This window comes from Haliaeetus albicilla, chromosome 1 (genome assembly GCF_947461875.1).
Source record: "Haliaeetus albicilla chromosome 1, bHalAlb1.1, whole genome shotgun sequence".
NCBI classification, from domain to species: domain Eukaryota; kingdom Metazoa; phylum Chordata; class Aves; order Accipitriformes; family Accipitridae; genus Haliaeetus; species Haliaeetus albicilla.
In genome coordinates, this window is record NC_091483.1 from 33,699,417 (window position 1) to 33,717,857 (window position 18,441).

Here is an 18,441-nt window from a genome sequence, read left to right on the forward strand (position 1 = left end):
CTTATAAAGAGCCAAAGTGGGGCACAATTGAATTGTAATATAGCCCTGGGACTGATGGCCTTAACCAAATAAATGTTATAATCAGCATCAGTATGTAGAACATCAACAGGATTTTTATTGCACTACAAATAGTCACAGTAGTGTTGACAGCTTTGACTTCCGGAAGAGAATAATTTTAAGGTTTCCATGCAAAAAGCAGCATTTCGTGTCATATTTTTGTACTCATAAACACCTTCATTTTGATAACGGATCTAGAAGCACACATATTAACTCCCAGTTGACTTCAGTATGATACACATGTGAATGTCAGATATACAGATCCCTTTCAAGTATTAGAGAAACTTAAGGAACTTGTTAGGAACATAAACAAATATTGCTACGAAACTGCTTAAATATGTAAAGCTGACATAACATAGGGCTGAATCCTGTATACAATGGACAGCACGTACCAACAGGGAAGAGAAGGCTCACAAATCTGAACATCTGGGATTGTCATAAATGATTTTTGGTGAAGCAAGCCACAGGCAAACTATCAAGCCCATTGTCTTAAAGAAGCCTTTACAAAGAGTCCAAGAAACCAGCTACTAGCAAATGCTATGGAAAATCAACTACTCTTGTTTTCAGGCTGGTCACATACTAAAATAATTAAATAGCCCCTTGGTTTTATTTAAATTCGATTAGAATAACAAATTCTACCATAACGCTACTGGCTCATCCTCAGTGTGTAATCCATTGTCATCTTGTTTATGAAGGGGGCAAGAGTAAAGATCTTTTAAAAACATATATTGCTTCCCAATTATCTGCAATAGCTTATATGGTCATGCCCAGAAATATGATCACTTCCAATCTGATGAGCTTGCGTTAAACTAGTTGTATATCTTGAACGTGATCATTTGATCACTTCTGTATTCACGTGCTTATAAAAAAAAAGCATCAATAATATTTAATAATATATTTTAATTGAAGAAGTTTAGAAGAATTCTATTTGAGTATGAATTGAGAGTCCTATTGGAGAAAACAAACAAGCCCAAAAGTGAAAACAGAGAATGGATTGATTTGGAATTACTAAAAAGAATTTTGGTTGAAAAGTCTTAAATCCTGGAAGTGAGCCACACCTTAATATAGCAATCAGAAAAGCAACTTGTCAAAAATGTTTAGATGTCAGTATCTAACTCTAGGGTTTTATGTACTTCAGTGGTATGTAAATGCTAAAAGACTCTGAAAATCAAGACTCTTATCTCAATATCTTAACACGAATTAAGACGACAGCTTACAAAAAACCACATCTAACCATTTTGTGCCATATCCTAACCCAGTATAAAGACATCAGCTTTATTTGGTGAAACTGTGTCAACTTACACTGTCGCTCTATACTTCCAACCTTTCTTCCAACTGAATGACTGAAAAACAACAGTGTCAACTAGACAAATCCTAAATTTTTGCAGCTAGACCCCCCACCAAACAAATAAATCAAAGAGCAAATACTAGTAAGAGAAACACCTTTGTGCTTAAAGACAATGTATAGACTGCAACGTGTGTCTCTACGTTACTGCTCAGAATAAAAATGGTCACCATTCTTCAAAGGGCAATGTAGATCTTTCTGTTTTAAAAGCATCTCATTTGCCCTGGATAATGAGCCAAGAGTAGAAGGATTACATGTCATATCATATCTCCATCTTAATTACTTTTCTAGCAAGTATAATGTCATTCAGGCATTATGATCTTAGCTGTTCCAGAAGCTGCTGCAAATCTTTATAGTGGACATAACTTTTCCTTAACTGTTCATTCAGTGCTTTATAAACATAAAGAAGGACAAAACCACAGGTGAGGCCAAGTGCAACATGTTAGGGCAGTTCATTTATGGAAAATGGTTCTGCCAGTTAATTTGTTTCCAACAGGTCAAGGGAACGAACAAGTCTAAACACTATGATTTCTTATAAAAATGTAATGTCAGTTTTTGAAGCTTTTTGACCCATATTTCTTCATCCATGAGTTGACTTTCTGTAACCAGTTAATAGCATTATTCAGTACTAATTAGAAACAGTAGAAACTTTTCTGTGCAGTTAATTTGTTGCATCCTAGCTCCCAGCAATTTAGGAAACTATGGTCATGCACATATTCCTGCTACAACCTTCCATACTCTCTGGCTACTTTGCTTTCTACCAAATAAAATGGAAGGGATGTTTTAACCTATAAGCAGATATGCAGAACAGGTTTAAAAAGCACAATACAATGGTTAAATAGAATGATCATAGAGCTAATTCAGATACATTCACAGAATTATCAAACACAAAACATTTAAAACAGGAGCATAATTCAAGCAGTTTATCTGTAACTATTGCTAAATTTGCATCAAAGGAGGGACCAGAACTGAAAATGGTGCACACCAGTAGGCACATGTCTCATAAACCCCACTTCCACACAAGTCTGCATGAATATGCACTATAGATAGCTAGGTGGGTGGATGGAGAAAGAGGGGTCAGAAAACAGCAGGTAAAAGAGAGGGTGAGAATTACTCCTGCTTAAAAGCATGTCACTGCCATAACAGAGTATCACAACAGAGTACAAACTCGGAGCTCTATCTGTGATCAAGTACAACTCTCACGTACATTTTAAGTCTCTCCGAACCCTGTGGAGTTACCTGGACCTTTCCTGTTCATGGACTAGGCCCTATGCTGTTCCACATCACAGTCAAAGGAAATGCAGGATTACCCACTGCAAATGCCACAACTTACCAAGACCTTGGGTAATCCTATTATAAAATCATTCTGAACACACCACAAATTGACCTTGGTTCTTGCTATTTATCAAGGCAGTGCAACAGTGCCTTAACCAACCATGAGAGAAAGGATCGAGTTACACTCACATCTCAAGTCAAACCTTCTTTGTTTGAAGCATATTATTCTGGCACACACAAATGGTATCACAATTTTCAGCAATGGTCTTTTTGGTAACTGCCTGGGGTAGGCAGCAGTCATTTTAACTATCTAGAAAACCAGATGGCTCTGCCCTTGGTGCTGGAATTCTTCTGCAGCTGTAAAAATCACTTCCATTTCATAACTGACCATATGAAGTCCAAAAGCAGTGTAAAGAATATCCTTCTGTTAAATGGCAAATGCATTTAGAAATAACACTACAAAACACATACTACTTCCACTCCCAAGACAATGACTTTTTTATTTCCAAGTGATTGTACTAAATACATTTACTTTATATTTCTAGAATAATAATATTTCTAAATATATTTCTAGAATAATAAAACCTTGTTGAAGATATTCAGTATTCATCTGACTTACCAGAACGATGGTGATGTTGTTCTTCTAGGAGCTCCAAGTCAAGCATTAGGTCATCTTCATCCAACTCACAAGAACCCAAGTTATTCAAAACATCCTAATATATATTTTAGAAAAAAAAAAAAGAAAAAAGAAGCATTTAGATAGATGTGTTAACCAAACTGTTCTGCACAAAACAATGAACAAACAGATCTGGGAAATACATTTAAGCAGGAGCTACAGAAAATTTTTCTACTAACATTGGACCAGTGAGAAATTGTATGAAACAACTGTCCAAGTAGAAATGTATTTGTTACCATTCTCTGTTTTTACAGAATCTCGAATATTTAACAAAAAACCGAAAAGTACGAGTAATACCATCCATATAACCCTGGGGTTTTTATACTGTTCAATGATGGCTTTGTGTCTTTCCAAGTTTAATCATAACTTTTTATGAAACATAAAAATGTTATTTTTGGCACAATATAGAAGTATCGGTACTTGTTTTTAATTAAATTTTGGAATTCTAAGCACTGCCTGCCCTTACCAATATACTCTGAAGAGAGATTTATTGTTCTATTTATCCAAGGGATAAAGAGACACAAATTTAGGATAAACAGGAAATTCGGGCACGAATGATCAACTCATGAATTTTTAAGTATTAAGGTGGGTGGTAAAGGCTTACATGGACAGAGAAGAAAGCCTGACTGTGAAGTGTAGCTGGTTGGGTCCTCATTCCCTTTTTGTGATTCATTTTGTTTGCCAAGTTTTAACCACAGACAGATAAGGCAGGTTCTAGAAAGTCAAAAAGGGGTGAGTGGGCTACAATCAAAAGAGAGCAAAATGGTAGCTTTTCGCAGTACATTTTTCCCTACAGGATTAGCTTCTCAAAGATAAAATGACTAGTTATGTCGTAGGTAGACATCTTTACTCTGTAAACTCTGAATACAGCAATATCACTTTTTAGGCGTCATTTGTGGTTATGAAATGGTGTTCAGCTCAGGCTTGGCGAAGCCCTGCCTGGACAACCAGTGCCTGCAGCCAGACACAGGGATGACAATCGGTCTCTGAAGAGACACACCGTTGATGGGGGCCGGAGCCGCACACAGGGAGCCATGGCTGAAGAAAGCCTCTCCTCTCTGCCATCCAGGGAGAAACAGCAGCGGGGAGAAGGCAACCCACACCCAAACTGTTCACTTCTTTCTTGTTCCCTGTTCCTACGGTCACCACAGGCAACTCTGGAAAATGAGGCACCTGTTTTCTCTAGCCCCTAACAACTTAAAGTTGCTATACTGAATGTATTAAAAGAGACATTCATCTACCATTTTCTTTCCATGTTTATTTTATTCCATGGTCATTTCTTTTGCCCTGATACTATCATGATTTTCTCCAGTCACCAACATCTAACCAAAGATAATTCATGCATTCTCCAGCTAGCATCTTGCTTGCATATCTACAAGTGATATTGCAACAGGCTTAATACTTCAGTCCATTCGCAGGCAAAAAAAGTCGGTAGATCCTGCACGAGATGCTGGCACTCCATACATCTCACATGCTCCCTATACAAATGTAACCCAGAGAACATGGGAATTCAGGTGAAAGAGGCCAGATGACTGTTCCAAAGTATCAAGCTGTCTGCAAGATCTCTGTATAGCAATCTGCTGTATGAAAAGCAGAGAAATATAACAGTAGTATACATTAAACTAGCAAAAGCCCTCCCTGACTTCAGTTCCAACCATATTTTTTTACATTCCTTCTTTTAAGTATTTTCCCCCCAATAGATGCCAATTCTTATTCACACTCACGACTTGCACTTATTCAACCCTTTTGAGTAACTATTTCTTCAAATTCTGTTTTCTACTCTTTCACAAACACCACACAAGCAACACAAGGACTTTTTCTTGCATTCTCTCCCTGGCTTACTATCAGCAGAAGAAAACCTCTTCATAGATCCAGAACCCACTGCTAACGCTTTCACTATATTTACAGATGCCAAGCACAGAAAATAACAATTGTCAAGTGCAAAGACCTCCACACAAGCAGTGAGCAGCATTGTACAGAAAGAAAATATAAATCACATGAACATTAGCGACAAACACACATCTCATTCCCCTCTATCTTAACTCAAAGAGCTGCTGACAAGCCTTTGTCATAGTGACTGTTTCTTTCCCTCATGCTGACAAAATGCAGACTTTCAGTAACCAAATTATTTATTACTATACAGTACAAAAACATAAAAAATAAAACAGGAAAATGCAATATGCAGATGTATCGTATCAGGTTACTGTACCTGATGCTTACGTATACTCAAACTTTTCTAGTCTAGATTTGCATTAACACATAAACCCAAACAAAAACTAGTTCACTAAAAAAAAAAAAAAAATTAAAGAAAAAGTGTTCTGTATAAAACAAAAGTGGGAGAACATACACTGCTCAATGTTACAGATAACCTAAAACTTAAATAACCTTTGAATCACTGTTGGAGCCAGTGAAACACTGAAGATTGAAAATCTCATTTAGGGCTTATGTGTATCCTTTAGTACCTAAATATCTTTCAAAATAGTAGCAGCAAGAAATTTCTAAGATTTGTTCTCTGTTCTTTTTCACAAATTCCAAGAGCACTGCCTGACATGAATGAAGTATCTTCAATCCAATTGTTATTACCAGCTGAATTTCCGAAGGAGAATCAATGATTATGGCAAGTTAAGAGCAGATGAACATAAGGAAACAATGTCTAAACAAAGGAAGAGTGTGGGGCTTTTTGCTCCCTTTTTAAATTTAGATGCTATTATGCACTCGAGTTTGATCAAATGGTATATTAAACTACTCAGAGAATGTACAACACACGTTGTTTATATATTGTTTTATTAATGTAAGAAAAGCATTCTGGTGACAAAGTCCAAAAGAACAGTCCCCGCAATTTTTAAGCAACAGCTGAAAGTTTTTCATGCCACTAGAGGCAAAAGGTAAAAAGGTTTAAGTACACAGGTTTGTTCCTTACCTTAAAATTATAATCTATATTACAGCTGACTAACTGAACCCATATTGATATTAATGCCAAGTATCTTTGATGAGCCATACCAGTAGTAATGAGCATGATTTCATGCTAATTGAGCATCTCTGATATCTTGTGCAATAACTTATGCATGGTCTGAAATCTTGGGAGATTTTCTGCAACTATGTAGTGATTCACAGCTTTCATCAAAACCCAAATTCTGTCTGATTTGGAAAGAACAAACACACACAAGCAGAACTACAGTTTTCTAAATTGAAGAAACTCCACCACATTAAGATGGACCAAAAAGGAAAAAGTTTGTATACAACTCTCCCCCTGCGTGTTATTGCCTTTCAGGAAGGTCTTCATTTCCAATAACCTTCAGAGTGGAGACAAACCATGGTCTGTGTATCCTCTCTGTCCTCTGAGGCTGATGGGCACCTGCTCCTCACAGCAACATCCCTGCTTGTCCACCTGAGCTGAGGGATCCCAGCTGCCTTCCCAACACACCTGTGACCCCCTTGCCTTCTCTTTCCTACAGCCTCTTCAACTGCACCAACAACCACAGGCAAGCTAAAGTGACAAAGAAAAGCTCCCCCAGGTTTATTTTTCTCAGAAGTACCTCCACCAAGGGAGCAGTCTCCCTCTTTCCCCAGGAGTTCACTTGCTCTTTACAAAGAGACAAATCACAAAACTGGGAACAAACAAATTAAAGTAGCTACTGTCCATCATGGCGAGAATGAAGGCTTGGCAGAGAGCTGCTCTACCTGCCAGGGGTGTCAGTGATGTCAGTCCAGCTGCTTCCCCACTCCCACTGCCCACCTCTGCAGGTGGAGTCCTTGCACAGATACAAAACAAACGAACTCATGAATGCATAAAAGCACACCCAAGCAGAGAGCGTTAGTTAGGTTCCCAGGACTGTCCTAACTGAGTAATATTTTCTAGAAACATACAATTAGAAAACATAGTAAGAGAAAAGGGCTCCTAGAATGACCTGCCTAATGCCACAGAACAGCTCAGCGGTACCCCTGCGGGTGCATGCCGACATCCTCCACCCCTCTGCCTCCTCACCAGGATACATCATTCCTTTGTTGCTATGACAGTTAGTAACAATTGTAATTTCTTTTTAAGTTTAATATCTCTTGACCCTTTCCCCGTTCTCCCCCTCACTACTGCTGCTGCATTCTTTGAAGAATAACGCAATTAAATTTTTAAAGAAGAAAATAAGAGAGAGACAGAGATCAAGCCCTAAAGAGCATTCAAAGTGAATAATTTCAAGGCTTTGCTACATAAAGAAAAATAAATGAATGCTTCCATCAAGGTCCCAAGGAAACATTTGTTGACTATTTATGGTGGCATACCTTTTATTTATTCCAGGAGGCAAACTATTTAGTTAAGGCAGAAGCTCTGCAGCAAAAACCGCTTTATTGACTGTTATAACCCCTTAGAAGCCTTAAGACATATTTCCTACTGCTGGTGTCTGCTTGACTTCTACCATCATTTTGCCTTTATAACAGACCCAAAATTAACACGATGGTGCTTTTTTCTTCCAGTTGATCTGGAAGTGGATCATAACCTGCGAGAAGAACATATGAACATGCTTACTTAATCCTTAAACTCATTTGCCCACATCTCTCGAGTTTTCCTGGCCAAGACAGGCTGCAGCCCCAGTTTACCTATCAGTCCTTCCACCTTTAACTTGGTGAACTACCACCATTTTTTTAAACAAGTTTCTATTTAAATAAGAGTTTTACAGAGATATTTCAAGTGTTACTAATTCAGAATAAAAAGCAATAATTTGTACAATGGTTCAGGCTGCTTTTGAGAACTGATAATGGCTAGAGCAGAACAGGATGCTAATCCAAGAATATTTCAAGGCATCAGTAACTTTTCAGTAACAATTTTCATATTCAAAATTCTTTCAGCAACAACAAGAAGTATAAACTGCTGTTTTTCATCCAACAGCTAGGTATCTTACTCAAAGCTCATTGAACTCAATGGTACTCAATTTAGTTGTGACTGGGCCCAGGCGTTCTTAACATTCTTAAGAAATATGACCTAAGAATCGTTTTATTATCAAAAGAAGCGTAGTGATTTGTATGGGTATAGTTCAGAAACAGCTGAAATGTTACAGGGATAGATATGTATTAGACATACAGCTTGTCCCAGCCAGATGGTGTGTATCTGGATAGTAAGCTTACTCAGGGTTGCTGAAGGGGGCTTTCTTCCTACCTTATTTCCCTCTCTATCTCTGTCTTTCTCTCTTCCCAGCTTCCCTTCCTATAATCACTTAAAGGAAATCTAATGCATAATACATGAATTTTCAGTCCTTTTCCAGAATAGTCAAGTATTTCATTATTTTTAGACCTGTTCCAGCTCAGACTCTCCAATACTTAAAATGTGTTTGAAAGCTGGAATAAATAAAAACAGCTTTAGTAGTAAATACGTATAAAGTACCCCACATAACAGGTCTCAAATCTACTGTTAAGCTTATATCAAACAATGAAAAGCAGATAATATTTCTTTGTGAAGCCCCTTTTACTATGTTTTTTTTTTTAAATCATTATTCCAAATAACCAACTTACACATATTAATATCTAGTGAAATTACTGCTTATGGAATTACAGTATAGTCCTCTAAAAATTGACTAGTCTAGTATTCAAAAATGACAATAAAACATACATATGAATATACAAACACACTAAAGCATATTATTTTGCTAAGCAATGCAATTCAATTCCAAAATGGACCTAGCAAAATCATATCAATTGCACAATATATATAAACAAAGCAGGGTAAATCCATGTAGAACCAAATATTTACAACTAATATGCAAAACCAAGATGAATAATTGGGTTTAGGTGACAAATCTGCCCATTTGAAACAGCCAGCAATCAACAGCACCAATCAAAAGATTCATTTCTTGATGTTTTCACACATTTTTATTCTAGACTTCTTGCTCCCATACCATTGAAATAATAAAGTAACAGCAAGGTCCTAAAGACAGCAGACAGAGGTTCTCGTCATTACCAGCATCTTTGGATAGTTGTATACGTTATTTTGTAATCTTATTCTAATTAACATGCAGTACCTAGTCAATATGATGTTCAATGGCTTCTGTTCCTTTTTCATTTTCAGCCCTGACAAATTTTGTTTTCCTGAGCAAGGGGATGCAGATTTTTTTTCTGACCAGTTTCTGACCACAGGCTGCCACTGGGGCCTGGCATTTTCCAGTGTTTTTCAGGGCTCTTTTACACAGGTGACAGATTTCCATTTCATTACAGTATAGTGATACTGCAACAAAATCTTGCATATTGCTTGGAGATTGTTCAAGACCTTTGAGAACTTGAGGTCCAGTAAGCAACTTAGTGAAGCTACAAGACTAAAGCACTGACATGTTTGCAGTTACTCAGTTCATAAAAGTTTCTGTCAGACACATATATGGCTGAAGATAGTATTCACAGAAAAGTTAGCTCCGGTTATATATACACTGATATAACCTTTACTATCATGAACTTGGAACATATTGACTACATTTTAATCTTTAACGTATATTTTGATCAAGCTTTGCACCTGTGCTCAGAAAACACTTTCTCCTGGAAAGCATTTTGTCACTGTGCTTCCTCTGATGTATGCCTACGTCAAATACTCACTGCTGCTGCAATTCAAACCGAGCATATGAGCTTTGGTCACAGGCATCCCTCTTTGAAACGTTATTCTTCATCATCACCTATGTTATATACAGTTGACATGTACATGTTATATGCATTTCTCCTCAAGAATCTGTAATCCTACTTCACTGCCACTTTAGACTATATCAGGAAAGTCCTAAAATCCAGGGGAATAATTTTTTAAACTTTTTTTCTGCTGACATAATAGCCTGTGTCTCATTTGCATAAGTGATTATGCAGCGATCACTGGACTTTCAAAGGTATTTTTAGAAATACAAGAACAAAATTTTAATAACTCACTTTTCAAAAAAATGTTGTGGGTTCTGTTTTGTTTTCCTTTCTCCCCATGTTGGCTTCTAGAGATCTTTCTGATCACCTCTCTCTGTGTTATTGTTCTCAACTATTTTCTGAATACAGATTTTCATTTCTTATTGGTTTGGGTTTCTTTTCAAAACATAAGGATTTAGCGTTCATGCCTCCCCATTGAAATGATGTACTAAATGTGATTTATAAAATCCCTCTTAGAGAAAAACACGCTGGTATTGCATGCATAACAGTATTTTAGCATTTAATATTATAGATTCCTTTTTTCCTTCACTGTAGAAATATATGTGGGGGGCTATTTGAGATCAATGCTTTGGCAAGAGCACATAGAAAACACACTCTAGGGAGAATAATTTGATTCTTTTGTAAAGTCATATGTACGACAATTCACCTGTATCTACACAGGGTCACTGCATATCTGATGCTGGAAAAGATCAGAATTAAATACTTATTTCAAGTCTGAAATGATTTCTAGACATTGCCAAAAGATAGTACTTCATCAAAATTGTATTCAGCGAAGGAACATGGCATACAATCAGCATAAGAATGAAAACTGAGATATACTCAAGGAAAAAGAAAGACCTTGAGCTATTTAAAGTAATGTTAACTCCTAGAACCATACCTGAATAATTCATGGACATAATGAAGTATTTCACCTTCTGCACTCTCCTACACACTTCAAAGGGAAAATGAAAGTACACAAAACCCAGCAAACAGAAAAACCTTTAAAAACACAGAATCCCTGCCAGCAGCCTAGAAATCTCTGTATCAAATATAAAGCTTATGGATGCCTTTCAGATACCAAGAGCAGGTTAAAAGCATTCTTTTCTCCTGAATAGCACCACCGAAAAAGCGTATTATCCCTTACTCAAATAAACTACAGACTTTAGAAAAGAAAAAAATAAATTTTGTAACATTCGGTGAGAACATTTTCTGTAGCTAACGTGTGGAAATCCATTTATATTATAAAATAATGCGCCCTTAAGAACCAAAGACAGAAAATTATCAGTGGAGGGAACTGTCTAACTGTAAAGCTCAGACCCATCATACTATTCTTCAAAGTATTTTTTTGCATGCATGCTTTCGTTTGTGTAAGGGAAGCGCAGTATTTTCCATCCTATTCTTGTTTCTGCCCTTTTGATTCTCTCTGTGCATTAAATCAATGTCTGCAATGATGCTCCTTTTGCCTGAGTGATTATAACTAATGGACTCTCCTAACAGATCTCAGTTTGCACTCACCCACACGGGGTTCATTCTCCCACAATATGGTCGGCTCACTGAAGCCACAGAAGTGTAATACAGCAAAGCCCAAGCACCACTGGCAGCAGAAAGAAGAGCTGACTGTGCTCCTGTCCAGCCACAGTGTCAGTCAGGATCAGATGACAGGGGGAAGTGGCACCTACCTTCAGAAGTCCACAGACAAAAGCATTTGAGCAAATACCATGTTGATGTACAGCACCAACGTTCACTCTCCCCATGTTCATCAGCTTTCCTATCATTGCGACAGCACGCATTGGGCTCATATAGTAGGGTACTTTGACACCTGGAGGTCACTAGCCCACCTCCCACTGCAAACCTACAGGGGCTTCTCTTCCTACATAGCAGCTGTAGATGCTGCCAGCTGGTCTTGGATACGTTTGCTGCTGTTGAGTCATCCAAACACTACAACACTGGCAAGGATAACATGCAGCTGAAAGCCACGGGTTGGAAGCATTGATCATAGTGCAATAGTGTAACCTACCTCTAAGACAGCACCTTCGCAGGAGTAACCAAAGCCACACTTAGTATTAGCTTGCCTTGAACTCAGCCATATGCACACCAAAATGGAGGAGCAATAGCCAGTTTTTTTGTAACACGGAAATGCCACTAATAGTTTAACTGGTAACATACAAGTATCTTATAACACTGCTAAGCACAGGTATATAAATAACAAGCAACTCCAAAGACTCAGAGAATGGTGGCGTATTTGCACAAACGTTGTACAGGAAAACATGCAAGCTGACAACAAAGGCCGTATAACAGGCAGGAAAGGTGTGTGATGGAACCAGAACTAGTCCTGGTCCCAAAAACTTAATGACCTATAGGAGAGGCAGATAAGGTCCTCTCCCTTTCCTTTTGGGGAAGAAGCCAAGAAGCACAAAACCACCAAGGATGAGCGCGTAAAGACGGGGAAGGAAGAAGCAGCACACTTTGGTTCCAGTTTCCAACACCTGAGAGCACAGGAGCTTGGCCCCACAGCCTCAGTGAGGGCAATGGCAAGGATCACCGCCATCACCGGTACCTGCACCCCAGTGAAACTGGCCTCCTTTGTCAGTCTCCTAAACTCCATTGCAGCCATCTTTAATTCCTACACTTACATACGCATACATGTCTGTGCACACACCCACTTGCAACACACAGGCCAACTGCACAGACAAAGAGCTCTTAGAGAGCTGGGAGGCAACAGGTGCCCTCAGCATTTAAAATTTAGCATACTTTATGCATTTATTATTGTAATAAATCCAGGTTCAAGTCGACCCTAGGTAAGGATCAGCTCTTGACAAAGCTGATAAAGACAGCAGTCACGTAACCTTGAATTCACTATCTAGCAATAGCATATCAAAGACACATTTAAAATGTGCACAAGCTTACGTGCACCACAAAGCTTGAGATTTGACTCTGTGAATAAAAGAAAAAACAGTATCATTTCAGACAGAGAGGCACTTTGCTGACTATTTGCCATTCCTTCAATTAATTCTGGAGCACTCAGATTCACTTTGGTTATAAACAGAATCAAGACAATTCGATTTTCTGTGTTCAGAAAGGAAAAGGTGTGTATATTTTTCATACAATGTAAAATTTCATTAACAGAATCCTAGAAAAAAAAATTCTTCTATTAAGAAAGTATGAAAACTCAGTCAAAGAAATGCAATAAAGCTTAAAATGACCAAATAAAGCCTCCTTTAATAGATTTTTTTTTTCCCCCCTCACTCATACACACATATGCTTTCCTCCCAGCAGAGGGATACATCTGCAACACATAATTTGCTTTGTGGATTAGTTAATGTTTTTACAGCTTTTGTAACAGGCAAAGCACTATGCAAGCATTCTAGTGCAGTCATAATCATCATATAGCTTTGGGAAAGTTTTCTACATCTCATGTGCCAGATTTTTCTGCCAAACAGAAAAAGCTCCTTGAGTATCTCTATCCTGCATTTATATAGAAGATAATTTAGACCATTCTGTGAAGTTTATTTGTATATACCTTAGAGATATGAGTAAAACAGGTTATTCAACATATGGATTGATCAGGTAAATTTTTCCAAAACCATTCAAATTAAACACATAACTTACAGCTAAACCTTTTGCAATTGAACTTCGGCAATGAGAAACTTCTGGCTGTGTCCTGACAGCACGCAAGTCAATACTTCAGCCAACATTTAAAGGGTAAAAATTGCTTTATGACACCTAATCAATCTCCAATTTAATTTTTTAATTTTCCTGGCCAGTAGTACACAAAGAGGAAAAAAATAAAAAGAAAAAAAAAAAGAAGGATATAATCATACAGCTAGTGAGGGCCTGGCTGCCAAAAAAAGAAACATTTAAGTTCAGGGATACAAGAGGGAGAACCTTAGCATTTATAATCTTGATAAGCCACTACCACTCCTAAGGGGCAAACCATGGCAATCTCTTTAAAGAATATTATTCTTCTGATGAACCACATCAGAACAATTCTCCTTCTGCCACCATCCAGCACCAGCCACATTTATCTGGCAGAGACAGCTGAATTAAAGCCCCATTTCCTCAAACAGGACTAACATTGTTTAGCATGTGTTTTCAGTATTTCTGAAAAGCAATGCAGGAGAGGGTACGTGTATGGTACCAAGCTCAAAAACCGATCAATTCTTCTTGCAAATAATCTCTCCCCAAAATGTCCCAATTCTAGTTTTATCATCTATACTGTTGGAGTCAGTATTTTTGGATGCTAAATGAAGATAATCTCTTTTATGGCTTGAGTATTATTTCATTTCTAAGAAAAGACTAAGATTTTCTACATATGAAAAACTCAAAACTCTCCTAGACATATGATTAAATAAAAAAAAAATTTGTCTAGTAATAGGAAAATTTAATACTTTTTCCCCCCAATATTATTAAAAGCCAACTCAAGGCTGAACCTTCTGTTTCTAATTCTAATTTGTAGCTGATAATATTGGTGATAAATCACTAAAAAGTAAGCCCTGTAAATGAAACCACAAGTGACCCTTTACTATAACATCGTTAATGCAATATCATAATAGATATGCTATTGCTAATATTATTTGAATTCTTTCTGTTTCCATGGTAACTTTGGCCTACGGCAGCTCTGATAAACAGGGTTTTAAATCATTCTTTGAGAAAGGCTTCTGCTCAAATGTCATTTTTCCACTAGCACATACTTTTCCCCACTTTATTTTGTTCTTTTTTTTTTTTTGGAAAAAGATGTGATGGCAATTACTGGTCCAGAAAACAGATTTTTTTGGTTATTGCAGTTGAATGGGCAGTGAATTGGGAACTTGAGAAAGCAAGGCAACCTGCAACAAGCTTTGACTAACATCAGCAGTACAAAACGCAATATTCCATCCTGGAGAGGTATCTAAATCTCACAGCGACTGAGAAACAACAATCCCTTGCTGGAAATTCTGTCCTGCATACATTTTACAGGCTTTGTTACTTCTCCTCTGTACCCTTTGATGTTTAAAATTACTCTCTCTTTCAGTATCCACATGTGCATTTTCTTCTAACAAATATTTAGGCCCCTAGACATCAGAATGGAAGAACAGCACGAATATCTATGAACCAGCGTTAAATGCTTTCCCATGACTTACACAGGTGCTTAAACTGAACAGAAAAAATTGGTTTGCCAGACATGCCCAGCTTAAGAAGAGAACAGTATACTGGTATCACCTGGCTTTTTTATCTGGATTCAGAGATGACCAAACCTGTACGTTCAGCTGCCAGTCACCTTGCCAACCACAACCAGGAATAATCAACAGAATCTGGTTGTGTCACATCATTTGCACTCCCCCCACCCTGAAAAAATCTGTTGAAGAAATCAGTACACTATTACGGGGACAATCTCCTTGTAGAAGCAAAGTGGAAATACCTGAGAACATGACACTCTTGGAGAGGCATAACACTGCCCGAACTAAGGCCAGGGCAGATATTTAGGCTATACCTTAAGCTTTTGGGCACCCCTGTCTCTTCAACCTACCCCAACAATAGCACTAGTTTTATTACTGCTTCAGAGCCCAAAGAAGCAGCTAAACATGATTCCCTTTGTAAGGCAATGAATTCACAATCCATTTTCAGTACAACATAACCCTTAGTAATGTTAATTGCATCACAAACTGTTACTTGCTGGCAGGACATCCAATCCTTCAATAATTTCCTGGAGTCAATGTAGCTGTTTACAAATCAGATTGATGTCAGGTTTATCAGATCGGGAAAATGTAATTGCTGATGCATTCTAACCAGTGAAAGCTCAAATAATATTGTTACATATAACATATATTATATATACATACATATGGAGCCCACATAATGTTATACACTTATTGTAGAGATTGGATCAGTGTCTGGTTCTTTAGAAGAAAACAGTATTCTAAAAAACTATGTACCAGATTTGCCACAAAGTCAAGCACAAAACCTGTTCTTCACTCTGCTTATAGGTCTTTTACCCGTAATTCTGTTTCCATTTATTTCTGTTCACTGTGTGGCTTTGCAGTTTAAATGGCATCTGCAATATTTGACAGTTCCCATTTTTCCTATAAAATTTAACAGAAATAATGTGCATATAATAAAGAATAGCAAAGACACAGCATATTTTTTGTTGAAAAGGGCAATGACTGAAAATATGCACTCCCTTAACCAGCAACTTACTTGTTAAAGGCTCTCTGGTTTGCAGTTAAGTATCATATATCTAGTCACAGAATTCTTCATCCTGAGCACATGAAAAGTCTGCTATTTGAACAAGCAGGGATGTGTAGCTTATTATGCCAAGTTAGACGTCAGACCTGAGACATTCAGGAACAACTTAGCTCTACTAGAAAGTACTCCAAAGACCTTTTTCACTAACCAACATTTATGCATCTTCAGTCTAGATAGTGATTGAAACTTTTTGAGATCATGATGACACTGTCAGAAACTTTCTCAAATCCTTACCAAAAAAGACTGTCATTATAATGATCTTCACTTGCCATTAATTCTCAGCTGCTTAATTTAGTAGGGTGGAAAGCATTCCCCCCCATACTAACTGGAATAAATTTTTCATTTAATAGTCTAACACGCTCCCGTTTGGGGCTTTTTTTTTGCTTTCAGCGAATCAATGCTCTCATTATTTGTTACCAGCTAGGTGCTCGGGGCATACTGTTAAGAGGCCTACAATAAGATAGCCTCTTGGTCAAAAGTCTAGGTTTAAAAAGTATCAGCACCACATACATCACAGGGTAGGCTTCTTTAGTACAGCTATGATTTCTTTCAGAAAGAGGTAAAACACAGTCTTCTGTTCTGTTTTGAATAGAATAGTGACATTTAGAGGTTCAGTTAACAAAACATTGCTGTTTCATTGCCCCTCTAAACAGGCAACACCACAAAAATTCAGACTTGCTCAGCATCAAGGACAGGTTTTCATCCCATAGTGTGAATAAACCGGATCCTCATGAACTAGGCTTCAGTAGGGCCATCACAATAAACTCATCTGGAGAATACTTACCATGAAATGTTATTCAGCACATAACAACACATAACCTTAATGCTCAAATTTATGCTAAGAAGAACTTGGACACTTAATTTAAGAAACCTGTCCTTAATGTCTTTGTAGTCAGGACCTTACAGAATAAACTGAAATATTACACAGCAAATATTTATGTCTTAGCAATGGCAGATTGCCATTAATTTCAAATGTTTACTAGAACGAGGAAGCACTTGTACTATACTTTTCAGTATGGTACTTCTATAGTACTTGTACTATACCAACATTAGTGACGTTAAAACTACTTGATTTTTTCTCTTGTTGCCTTGATTTTCACCCAGATTCAAACCTCACTTCAGTCAACGGGTTCTAATAATGCTTTCTACAATGATTAGCAGGCATCTTCACACACCCAAAATAGAGTGACATGTTCTTTCTTGGTCAATATCCCTATTTTCAAGATGCTTTTCTGCACGTAAGCGCCTTCTGTAGCTGCTCTTGCTTTTAGGGTAAGATAAGAGGAAAGTAAAGAGGTTTTATAAAGTGCAGTAGAATCTACATAAAGATTAGATTCTACTGGATGTGCTGATCAAAAGAAATCTGATCAAATATCAAAGCCCATATCTTCTACAGCCTTAATTCTGTATGAATAGACTGCATTATGCCAAAAATTAGTTTTGGTTTTCTTTCTATTTAGTGGAGTCATAAAGAAAATACAGTCACTATGATAAAGCCAGCACATATAAATGCCATTCTGGTGTTCAGTACTATGCAGGACTATTATTCCCAGCTCTGCAGTGGAAGCATGCATGTACTTTTACAAATGACAACTTTTTAGCCTACTTTCCTAAAGAACAAGGTTGATGTCATCTCATTGTCTAAGCACAAATTTTTTTTTTGTTCTTTTCCCAGGAAATTTTGAACCTCTTTACCAACATTAACTGAATTGGACAGAAAGATAGCAATCCTAAAATCAAAATGCAGAAGCTAAGTAACAGCAGATATGTGGATCAAAGTGTGAGACTCAAGCAGTGCATCTGCTATGAGCAAAAGTGCTGTACAAACTCACACTTTACAACGGTGGGTATGAAATATCCTTTTTTCTTGACTGTAGGAAGTTTCAGCTGAACCCTACATCCTTCTTTGATAGTGACATTGATCCATCTGTACCAAAACATAAAAACCCTTGGAAGTCAGGTTTCCCTAGTTCCGGTGCTCATAAAACTCATTTGCTTGTTACACAATCAGACAGGGAATATTCCATGATTACTTTCCATACACTAACTAATACAGACCAAATCAACATCCTATTGTTTTTAGAAGAGAAATCAGAGACAAGGTGAAATTACTCCACAGAATGAGAAGACTGCACTGCTGGGACCAGAACACAGTCTTTCATTTCTGCTCCTCCCTTATTCAGCAGTACCAGGCAATTGCTTAATTTTATTGTATCGTAATTTGAGCAACAAA

General features: G+C 37.5%; 1 protein-coding gene across 10 annotated transcripts in view; it reads right to left on the bottom strand.

The window, feature by feature from the left end:
- The window catches only part of CCSER1 (coiled-coil serine rich protein 1), a 723,849-nt gene that overhangs the window by 585,711 nt on the left and 119,697 nt on the right, over positions 1-18,441 (bottom strand). For all 10 annotated transcript variants that reach the window (XM_069784531.1, XM_069784559.1, XM_069784615.1 and 7 more), the window contains exon 4: positions 3,297-3,390. In XM_069784531.1, coding sequence (XP_069640632.1) covers positions 3,297-3,390 — 94 coding nt within the window. The remainder of the gene's footprint in view (positions 1-3,296; positions 3,391-18,441) is intronic.